Raw genomic sequence first — 10,187 nt, 5'->3', positions numbered from 1 at the left:
AAGGATAAGGGGGAAATCTTTTAGGACCGAGATGAGAAAAACATTTTTCACACAGAGAGTGGTGAATCTGTGGAATTCTCTGTCACACAAGGTAGTTGAGGCCACACAGTTCATTGGCTATATTTAAGAGGGAGTTAGATGTGGCCCTTGTGGCTAAAGGGATCAGGGGGTATGGAGAGAAGGCAGGGATGGGATACCGAGTTGGATGATCAGCCATGATCATATTGAATGGCGGTGCAGGCTCGAAGGGCCTACTCCTACAACTATTTTCCATGTTTCTATGAAAAGCCCTGCCCATTCCCTCCACAGATGCTGCCTGACCTTCTGAGTTCCTCCAGCACTTTGTCTTATTTAATCTTGTCCACTGATTTTGTAAACTCTGGAGACCAGGATGACTCTAGTCCCACGGCACAACGAGCACCAAGCTGGGTGTGGCTTTTAACCTACAGCTAGAATTGAAACAAGAGTCACTGCAAGTCATGGCCCGACTTGTTTCTTAATGGAAAAAAAAACACTGAACTTGTACTTTGGTGTAGAGGAGTAAATTTCAAGACGGGGGTGGAGAAAGCAGATGAACAAGTTGTGCCGGATCTGTGTCCTCATCTCACTTATTTCATCTTATAGCGTGCGAAGAAGGGTCTCGACCCGAAACGTCACCCATTCCTTCTCTCCAGAGATGCTGCCTGTCCCGCTGAGTTACTCCAGCATTTTGTGTCTCCCTTATCTCCTCTTCCCCAGCAGAATGGTAGTTTTCAAAACCTTTGGCACGTGACGAATGGTCAGAGATATTCTTGTAGTGCGGGTTAAATTGGCCCCCAGCTTGGAGTTGCACGAGTTCAGGTTTGCCACCTTCTCTGTTATGGTATCCTGGGACGTGGGTCTGATCCCATGCAGGTAGTGCAAGTACATCTCGTCCTTCAGCACTAGGAGGCTGCGTGGTTCAAGCAGCAGAGATAGGACAAAGCGATTCTCCTCCGTTTGTGGAAAACCAACCTGGAAAAGGTGGAGCAAGAATTACTCAATGTCCATGAAAAAGAGAAAAGGATTTTCTTTTTGCCAAATGCTACAAAAGAAGAAATTGTAGACTTACAGATCCTTGTGGCTGCCAAATTATTCAATAAGATTACAACTAACAACATATCTAGTTCATTGGCTATATTTAAGAGGGAGTTAGATGTGGCTAAAGGGATCAGGGGGTATGGAGAGAAGGCAGGTACAGGATACTGAGTTGGATGATCAGCCATAATCATATTGAATGGTGATGCAGGCTCGAAGGGCCGAATGGCCTACTCCTGCACCTATTTTCTATGTTTCTATCTTGTTGTACAGGGCCCTAGTGAGACCACACCTGTATTATTGTGTGCAGCTTGGTCTCCAAATTTGAGGAAGGACATTCTTTCTATTGAGGAAGTGCAGTGTAGGTTCAGCCATGATCATATTAAATGGTGGAGCTAGAAACATAGACAATAGGTGCAGGAGGAGGCCATTCGGCCCTTCAAGCCAGCAATATTCATTGTGATCATGGCTGATCAAAGATGCAGGCTCGAAGGGCCGAATGGCCTACTCCTGCACCTATTGTCTACTGACTGGTGCTGTAAGGCAGCAGCTCTACCCGCTGCACCACCCCGATATTTTGATGTTGGAGAAGGCAATGGCAAAAAGATAAGGAGTTAAATACTGACCTCTCCCATTTCATTCTCTCTTTGAATGGGTTGATAGAAATCTAAGAGAGTTTGAGAGCCAAGGCTTATTGTGGTCACAGTCGGAAAATACATTGGTCCGTCCTCATGAGGCTATGAAACAAAAATATTCATTGCACACAACAATTCAATGACTAATATCTACGAATATCTGCCACAAAAAAATTAGATATAAATATTATTTAAATATATTCCATATATTAAAAGCAATGAATAAGAAAAATATGTGTTTAGACTCACAGGTAGATAATAATGTTGGAGAAACTCAGCGGGTGACAGGATCTATGGAGAGAAGGAATGGAGCCAGCACCACTATTCAATGTGATCATGGCTGATCATCCACAATCAGTACCCCGTTCCTGCCTTCTCTCCATATCCCTTAACTCCGCTATCCCTAAGAGCTCTATTTGACTCTTCAGATTCAGATTCAGATTCAATTTTAATTGTCATTGTCAGTGTACAGTACAGAGACAATGAAATGCATTTAGCATCTCCCTTGAAGAGCGACATAGCAAACGATTTGAATACCGAAGATAGACACAAAATGCTGGAGTAACTCAGCGGGACATGCAGCATCTCTGGAGAGAAGGATGGGGTGACGTTTCGGGTCTGAAGAAGGGTCTCGACCCGAAGAGTCACCCATTCCTTCTCACCAGAGATGCTGCCTGTCCCGCTGTATATATTTTGCGTAATTTATAAATTTGCCTTAATAATAAATAAAATTTTGAAAGCATTTGAAACAAATAGGTTGGTTTGGCCGTGTTATACACTCGTACCATGATTCCTTCACCAGGATTGTATTCGTTAACCAAGACATGATTGGCAACTTTCCCCGAGAAAGCATCCATGGATGAGATTTTCCTGGAGTACTTGTCCAGCCATTCGGGAAGCTTTTCAGCCAGCATGCCCCTTGGGTGGGGCAAACCGCCTGCAGAAGACAAGGAAAAGGGATTCGTTAGAGTCTAGCAAGTTCAAGTTCACACTTAATGTACGTCTTTGGAGTGTGGGAGGAATCCTAAGATCTCGGAGTACGTGCAAACTCAAACTCCGTACAGACAGCAGCTGTAGTCGGGATCGAACCCGGGTCTCTGGCGCTGTGAGGCAGTAGCTCTACCTGCTGCGCCACCCACTAAATCTCCTGCCACCTTCACCATCAAAGCACTCATGTGAAAGAAAAGTCTTCCTGTCTGGTCCTTAGACTGGTAGACAAAAATGCTGGGGAAACTCAGCGGGTGCAGCAGCATCTATGGAGCGAAGGAAATAGGCAACGTTTCGGGCCGAAACCCTTTCGGGTTTCGGCCCGAAACGTTGCCTATTTCCTAAAACGGTTCCCAAAACGTTGCCTACTTCCTTCGCTCCATAGATGCTGCTGCACCCGCTGAGTTTCTCCAGCACTTTTGTCTACCTTCGATTTTCCAGCATCTGCCGTTCCTTCTTAAACACTGGTTCTTCGACTGAACGTGGGATAATTCATCCAACTTTATAAAAGCATCTTGTCCCTAAATAATTCACCCACCTACACATTCAATCAACATTCATACTCTCATCACTCCCGTCTCCCCTCACCCCAGTTCTGTAGCCTTCTTCCCGACAACTGAGTCCATTTGGGTTTCGGGGAATTATAAACCTGCAAGAGAAATAATATGTGAAATAATAAGGAACACAACAGCAAAAAGATGCACCTGTGAAGCTGTCAAAGTAATTTGAGTCAAACAATGTCCCTATACAAGTAAGTTTATTGGCCAAGTATTCACATACAAGGAATTTGCCTTGGTGCTCCGCCCGCAAGTAACAACATGACACACAGTGACAGTTACGAATGACTCAGAAAACACTAAACAATAATAATGAAACATTAATGATAAAACACCATTGATCAAGCATGTGAACCAACAAAATACCAGATCAAAGGGAGGCTACAGATTTTTGGCTGTTGAGTAGAGCAACTACTCGTGGATAAAAACTGTTTTTATGTCTGGCTGTGGCAGCTTTGACAATCCGGAGTCGCCTTCCAGAGGGAAGTGATTCAAAGAGTTTGTGGCCAGGGTGAGAGGGGTCAGAGATGATCTTGCCCGCTTGCTTCCTGGCCAGTTCGACAAAAATGCTGGCGAAACTCAGCGGGTGAGGCAGCATCTATGGAGCAAAGGAAATAGGCAACGTTTCGGGTCGAGACCCTTCTTCAGACTGAAGTGAGGGTGGGGGGGGGGGGGGGGGCGGGAAGAAGAAAGGAAGAGGCGGAGACAATGGGAAGGGGGAATCACAGAGGGGTGGAAGTGAGGGAGGAGGTTGTTAAATTGTCTTCGGAGGCAGGAGGAGAACTTCTGCAAAGTAGGCAGACCTTGAGGAGATTTCGCAGAAGCTTTTGATACAAGCCTATTGTACCCTTAGTCCGAATAGGCGCAAAAAGCTGGAGTAACTCTGCGGGACAGGCAGCATCTCTGGAGAGAAGGAATGGGTGACGTTTCAGGTTGAGACCCTTCTTCAGAAGGTCACCCATTCCTTCCCTCCAGAGATGCTGCCTGTCCCGCTGAGTTATCAGTAGTCAATAGTCAATTTAATTGTCAGTTACTCCAGCTTTTTGTGTCTATCTTCAGTTTAAACCAGCATCTGCAGTTCCTTCCTAGACATTTTGCCTACTCTTGGTCTATGGGGCTGATGTTTCCTCCCACACTCCAAAGACGTACAGGTGTAGTGTACGTACCTGGTGTGAAGGTAAAATTGTCCCGAGTGGGTATAGGGTGGTGCTAGTATGTCGGACACGCTGGGCCGAAGGGCCTGTTTCCGCTCTGTGTCTGCAAACTAAAGGGCCTGTCCCACCTGGGCATCATTTACCCGGGGTGGGAGATTGCAACCTTCACGTGGTCCGCCCTGTTTTGACGAATGCAATCAACCCGGCGTGCCCAATCAAATAGAACAAGTTGCCCTACAACTTTAGGCTGTGCACGCCACACGCAAGAAGTAGACAACAACGCTGAGAACTACATTTTCCTCTTTTGCTGAATTAAATTCAATGAACTTTATTTATTCGTTAGGAACTTTAGTTTCTGCAGCCTTACAACAAAAAGAAACAATTTTACAAGACACACAACCAGCTTTACATGTGACAGTTTACTTTAGCTTAGAGTTAAAGTCAACCTTAATACTTTGGAACGAGAGTAGATGGGACATGGTGGTGGGCAAAGTGGGCTGAAGGTTCGACCCAATTTGTGATCCCAGCTACAAAGACAGATGTGTACAGTAATTCGTTCTTCCCCCGCACACAATTAAAGCATGGAATAATCTCCACCCAACTATAGTTACCCAACCAGATGCAACTACATTTAAAGTAGCTCTTTCTTCCCAATAACCCTTTCTGGCTTAAGTCCTCCCTCCACCACCTCCAGTTTAAATTCCATTTGGAATATCTTGGAGAGATATGAGATTCCTCCTATCAGGCAAATCAGACCAATTTTTAAAGATTTGGTCTCCATTTATCCACTTATTACAAGCATATGGTGCAACACAAACTTAGAAATTAATTGTGTCACAACCAGGTGAAGAGTGGGTAAAGATACATATCCCTTTTAATCTGTTTTTTCTCCCTTTTCTCTTTCTCTCTCCTCTATTCTTTCTCTTTCTGCTTATTTCACATCACCTTTTTCGAGCTATTTCGATTCTCTATCTATATTTCTTGCTTTGCTTACTCTTTTTTTTCTGCTATTAAATTAAAAATAAGTTGTATATGAAATGTAATGTGTTATTTATGTCTTTATATTATTGTACATCACTTCTAATGAAAATATTTTTTTAAAAAGGAATATTTTGGAGGACCAAGGACCCAACTAAGAAGAAGAGGGGTCACAGCTTAAGGATAAAGGGGAAATCCTTTAAAACCGAGATGAGAAGAACTTTTTTCACACAGAGAGTGGTGAATCTCTGGAACTCTCTGCCACAGAGGGTAGTTGAGGCCAGTTCATTGGCTATATTTAAGAGGGAGTTAGATGTGGCCCTTGTGGCTGAGGGGATCAGGGGGTATGGAGAGAAGGCAGGTACGGGATACTGAGTTGGATGATCAGCCATGATCATATTGAATGGCGGTGCAGGCTCGAAGGGCCGAATGGCCTACTCCTGCACCTAATTTCTATGTTTCTATGTTTCTAAGAAGGACCTGTTTCCACACTGCAAGACTCTCCGACTCCATCCAAATGAAAAACAAAACAACCTCAGTTGAGAGAGAGACTCTATAAACAGGGCTCCAAGCATTTTCTCTCTGAATCAATTAATTTTATTACTCTGGAATCGAAGTGCAGTAACATACCTGCTGCAGAAGATAATTTTCTTCTGACACAGTGATGAAGTTGGGGATGTAATATACAGTTGCTGGAGCCTAAACGGAAGAAAGCAAAATTCAGTAGTCAAGTCAAGTCAAGTTAAGTCACATTTATTTATACAGCACATTTAAAAAACAACTCTCGTTGGGCAAAGTGCTTTACATTTGTTATAAGAATAGTATAAACAAACAAGCTACATGCATATATACATATAACCCTCGCTCAGTGGACGTCAGGAAAGGCTTGGGAGTATAGATAAGATTTTAGTCTCGACTTAAAGGAGTCAAGTCAAGTCAAGTTTATTTGTCACATACACATACGAGATGTGCAGTGAAATGAAAGTGGCAATGCTCGCGGATTTTTTGTGCAAAAGACAAACAACAAAACAACCAAACAAATTATAAACACAATCATAACACACATATTCTTTTACATAATAAATAATAGAAGGAAAAACGTTCTGTAGAGTTAGTCCCTGGTGAGATAGGCGTTTTGATGCTGGTTATGGAGGGGTCAGTTCTGATGGGAAGGGGGATGCCGTTCCACAGTCTAGGAGCTGCAACCTAATGCAGTAATGGTGCATTATCTCATAACCAGCATCAGAGAGAGGCGATCACTTTGAAAATATTAAATCGGATACAAAGAACCAAACAGATCCGGAATACCGATAGACAAAGGGGTGTTGAAGGAAATAGGCTAACAGGGAATAATGTAAATGATTACAAACTGGAACAAACTGTCTTTCTTGATTGAATCATGCATTAGCATTTCTATTTGGATGCCAATGTAAAGTCGCAGAAATTGATGATGCTTCTGTGTTCGTGTAGGGAGGAACTAGAGGTTTTTTTAACGTTTGAATTTCTTTATTACTGTTATGTTGTATTCTTTTTGTTTAATGTGTTGCAATGGCAATACGTATTTCACTACACCAATTGGTGTATGTGACTAATAAAGAACCTTTGAAGCGGCTGGGGTAGTGGAGTCAAGGGATATGGGGAGAAGGCAGGCACGGGTTATTGATTGGGGACGATCAGCCATGATCACAATGAATGGCTATGCTGGCTTGAAGGGCCGAGTGGCCTCCTCCTGCACCTATTTTCTATGTTTCTATGTTTAACACACCTGTTCTACACGGTGAAGCTCCAACTCAGGTGCACCACTGTTCTGGACATCCATGGCAACCTCAAATCGACGAATGGAACATTTGTTCTTCAAAATGAATACAAGAACCCTTGTCAATGTTAGCACTCAAAGCCGTGCACCTGTAAATAAAGAACAGGGAACTATTACACACGCGAGTAGACAAACGTGCTGGAGAAACTCAGCGGGTGCAGCAGCATCTACGGAGCGAAGGAAATAGGCAACGTTTCGGGTTTTTGTCTACCTGCCCTATCCATGTTCCTGTCTAACTGTTTCTTGAATGTTGGGATAGTCCCTGCCTCAACTACCTCCTCTGGCAGCTCGTTCCATACACTCACCCCTTTGTGTGGAAAAGTTACCCCTCAGATTCCTATTTAATCTTTCCCCTTCACCTAACACCTCTGTCCTTTTGCAGTTGCAAACTCTCTTTAAAAAGATATATTTGAGCTGGCAAGATTTTTACTGCACCAGCACCTCAGAGAATTTGTGTAAATGATAAAAATGTTATGTTATTGTACAATGACATTTGATTTATAATCAAGCAGGTAGCGCCCTCTACTGCAGGCTACCACTACAGAGAGTTTTTATTCGGATAGCCTTACTTACTGAACGGAAGGGAGACACAAAATGCTACACACGGAACTGACTTATTTGAAGGGAAATCAATAGCATGCAGGAGGTAGTTTGATTTAATTGAGAGATACAGCGCGGAAACAGGCCCTTCGAGTGCTGGAGAAACTCAGCGGGTGCAGCAGCATCTATGGAGCGAAGGAAATAGGCAACGTTTCGGGCCGAAACCCAAAAGGGTTTCGGCCCAAAACGTTACCTATTTCCTAAAACAGTTCCTATTCGGCCCGAAACGTTGCCCATTTCCTTCGCTCCATAGATGCTGCTGCACCCGCTGAGTTTCTCCAGCTCTTTCGATTTTCCAGCATCTGCAGTTCCTTCTTAAACAAAGTACTTTCCGCCCTTCTTATTGAATTATTTCAACAAAATATCTATTTACATTGACAAATAACATGAAGATAGACACAAAATGCTGGAGTAACTCAACGGGTGAGGCCCAAAATGCCAACATGTCCCAGCTACACTAGTCCCACCTGCCTGCGTTTGGTGCATATCCCTCCAAACCTGTCCTCTCCATGTACCTGTCAAACTGTTTCTTAAACGCTGGGATAGTCCCAGCCTCAACTACCTCCTCTGGCAGCTTGTTCCACATACATCCACCACCCTATGTGTGAAAAAGTTAGTGCTCAGATTCCTGTTAAATCTTTTCCCCCCTTCACCTTAAACCCAAGTCCTCTGGTCCTCGATTCCCCTACTCTGGGCAAGAGACTCTGTGCATCTCTACCCGATCTATTCCTCTCATCGTTACATTTTTGCATATTTTTCATTCATTTGATCTATTTGCCACCGCTGTCCCTGGAGTCTGAGGAAGAATCTCGCCTGTCCCTTCTCTCCAGAGACGCTGCCTGTCCCGCTGAGTTACTCCGGCAAGTTGTATCTATCTTCGGTACTAACCCCCTGACCTTTTCACATTTCACGTCTGCCAGACTTGTCCACAAACCACCAACAAAGGCTCGGGGGTTGGTAAGAGGCAATGTGCCCTCCTCCAAAGACAAGTGCTGTCCCCTTGTGAAATATAACCTGCAACTCCCTCTGGCGTGTGAATGTCACTCGGTGAAATTACAACCACACTGCCAACCAAAGATCTTAGAGCCAACAACTCATATCTAAAAAGCACTCTCTTCTCTCTCCTCTCCCTCTCCCATCGGGCAAAAGGTACAGTCAAGAGTGTTTTATTGTGATGTGCCGCAGATTAACACAATCAGGCAGCATCTCTACCGCTGCACCCCAAATAAACTCATAAACACAATTCCAAATTAGGTGCAACGTGTATAGAAATAGCCTACCGTGGTATGGAAGAGTCGCTATGCTTGGCACCATTTTCAAATCCAAGCTGCTGCTGCTGGTCTTAAATATCTGTTGTCCTGGCTGCAAAACCTCCAGCCATCGCCCCTCTCCCTCTCTCCCTCCTCGCTAACTGGGAACTGGACGTGTTGCACAGTGCAAGGCAAGGATTATAGAGGAGCTTCAACTAGATTATAGAGGCGCTCCTCTAGTATCTTTGGTGCAAGGTGCTGTTTAGTTTATTGTCACATGGCTTTTTGTTACACCGCCTATGCAGTCAGCTGAAATTGTTATAATAAATGGTTTAGTGCAAGCTTTCCGCCGTGTAGGATAAATGGAATAACGTTGGGTGAAAGTTGCAATCCCAGGCTGTGGAATAAATAATACCTGTGATTTTAGTCCCGAATATCACTGTTGCTCAACGCTTCTCACAGCTAAATAATATATATTTAAAATCCTTCCCATCCCTGAGGTTATTGCAGCGGTAGAGTTGCTCTTACATCGTTTGCAGCGCCGGAGACCCGGGTTCCAATCCGCCCACGGGTGCTGTCTGTGCGGAGTTTGCACGTTCTCCCCTCAGTGATCTGCGTGGGGTTTCTCCGAGGCTGGTTTGTAGGTGAACTGGCTTGATTTATATAAATTGTCCCTAATCTGCTGGTGGGACCACTGGTCGGTGCGGGACTCGAAGGGCCTGTTTCTGCGCTGTATCTCTCAATTAAATCAAATTACCTCCTGCATGCTATTGATTTCCCTTCAAATAAGTCAGTTCCGTGTGTAGCATTTTGTGTCTCCCTTCCGTTCAGTAAGTAAGGCTATCCGAATAAAAACTCTCTGTAGTGGTAGCCTGCAGTAGAGGGCGCTACCTGCTTGGTTATAAATCAAATGTCATTTCACAATAACATAACATTTTTATCATTTACACAAATTCTCTGAGGTGCTGGTGCAGTAAAAATCTTGCCAGCTCAAATATATCTTTTTAAAGAGAGTTTGCAACTGCAAAAGGACAGAGGTGTTAGGTGAAGGGGAAAGATTAAATAGGAATCTGAGGGGTAACTTTTTCACACAAAGGGGTGAGTGTATGGAACGAGCTGCCAGAGGAGGTAGTTGAGGCAGGGACTATCCCAAC

At 44.0% G+C, this 10,187-nt stretch overlaps 1 protein-coding gene across 3 annotated transcripts; it reads right to left on the bottom strand.

The window, feature by feature from the left end:
* Nucleotides 1-526: 526 nt before the first annotated feature.
* alkbh6 (alkB homolog 6) lies at nucleotides 527-9,827 on the bottom strand. Of its 3 annotated transcripts, none has more exons than XM_055663630.1 (7): nucleotides 9,562-9,827; nucleotides 7,133-7,272; nucleotides 5,998-6,066; nucleotides 3,267-3,327; nucleotides 2,477-2,628; nucleotides 1,683-1,793; nucleotides 527-993 (listed from the first exon to the last, which is right to left on the bottom strand). In XM_055663630.1, the coding sequence occupies exons 2-7, from the start codon at nucleotides 7,184-7,186 to the stop codon at nucleotides 721-723; spliced, it is 720 nt and encodes a 239-aa protein (XP_055519605.1). In that variant the 5' UTR covers nucleotides 7,187-7,272; nucleotides 9,562-9,827; the 3' UTR covers nucleotides 527-720. The 3 variants fall into 3 exon arrangements, with proteins under 3 accessions (XP_055519605.1, XP_055519607.1, XP_055519606.1); XM_055663632.1 differs by lacking the exon at nucleotides 9,562-9,827 and adding an exon at nucleotides 9,449-9,548; XM_055663631.1 differs by lacking the exon at nucleotides 9,562-9,827 and adding an exon at nucleotides 9,064-9,438.
* Between the last annotated feature and the right edge of the window lie 360 nt (nucleotides 9,828-10,187).

This window comes from Leucoraja erinacea, chromosome 38 (assembly GCF_028641065.1).
Source record: "Leucoraja erinacea ecotype New England chromosome 38, Leri_hhj_1, whole genome shotgun sequence".
NCBI lineage: Eukaryota > Metazoa > Chordata > Chondrichthyes > Rajiformes > Rajidae > Leucoraja > Leucoraja erinaceus.
This window is presented reverse-complemented; position numbering and strand designations above follow the sequence as displayed.

Excerpts from the sequence above, each read along its gene's own strand:
- alkbh6 (XM_055663630.1), bottom strand. The coding sequence starts at position 7,186 with ATGGATGTCCAGAACAGTGGTGCACCTGAGTTGGAGCTTCACCGTGTA. Across the intron at positions 6,067-7,132 it reads AGCTTCACCGTGTAGAACAG|GCTCCAGCAACTGTATATTA; the intron begins GTGTGTTAAACA and ends TCTTCCGTTTAG. Across the intron at positions 2,629-3,266 it reads AAGAAGGCTACAGAACTGGG|GCGGTTTGCCCCACCCAAGG; the intron begins GTGAGGGGAGAC and ends TGTCTTCTGCAG.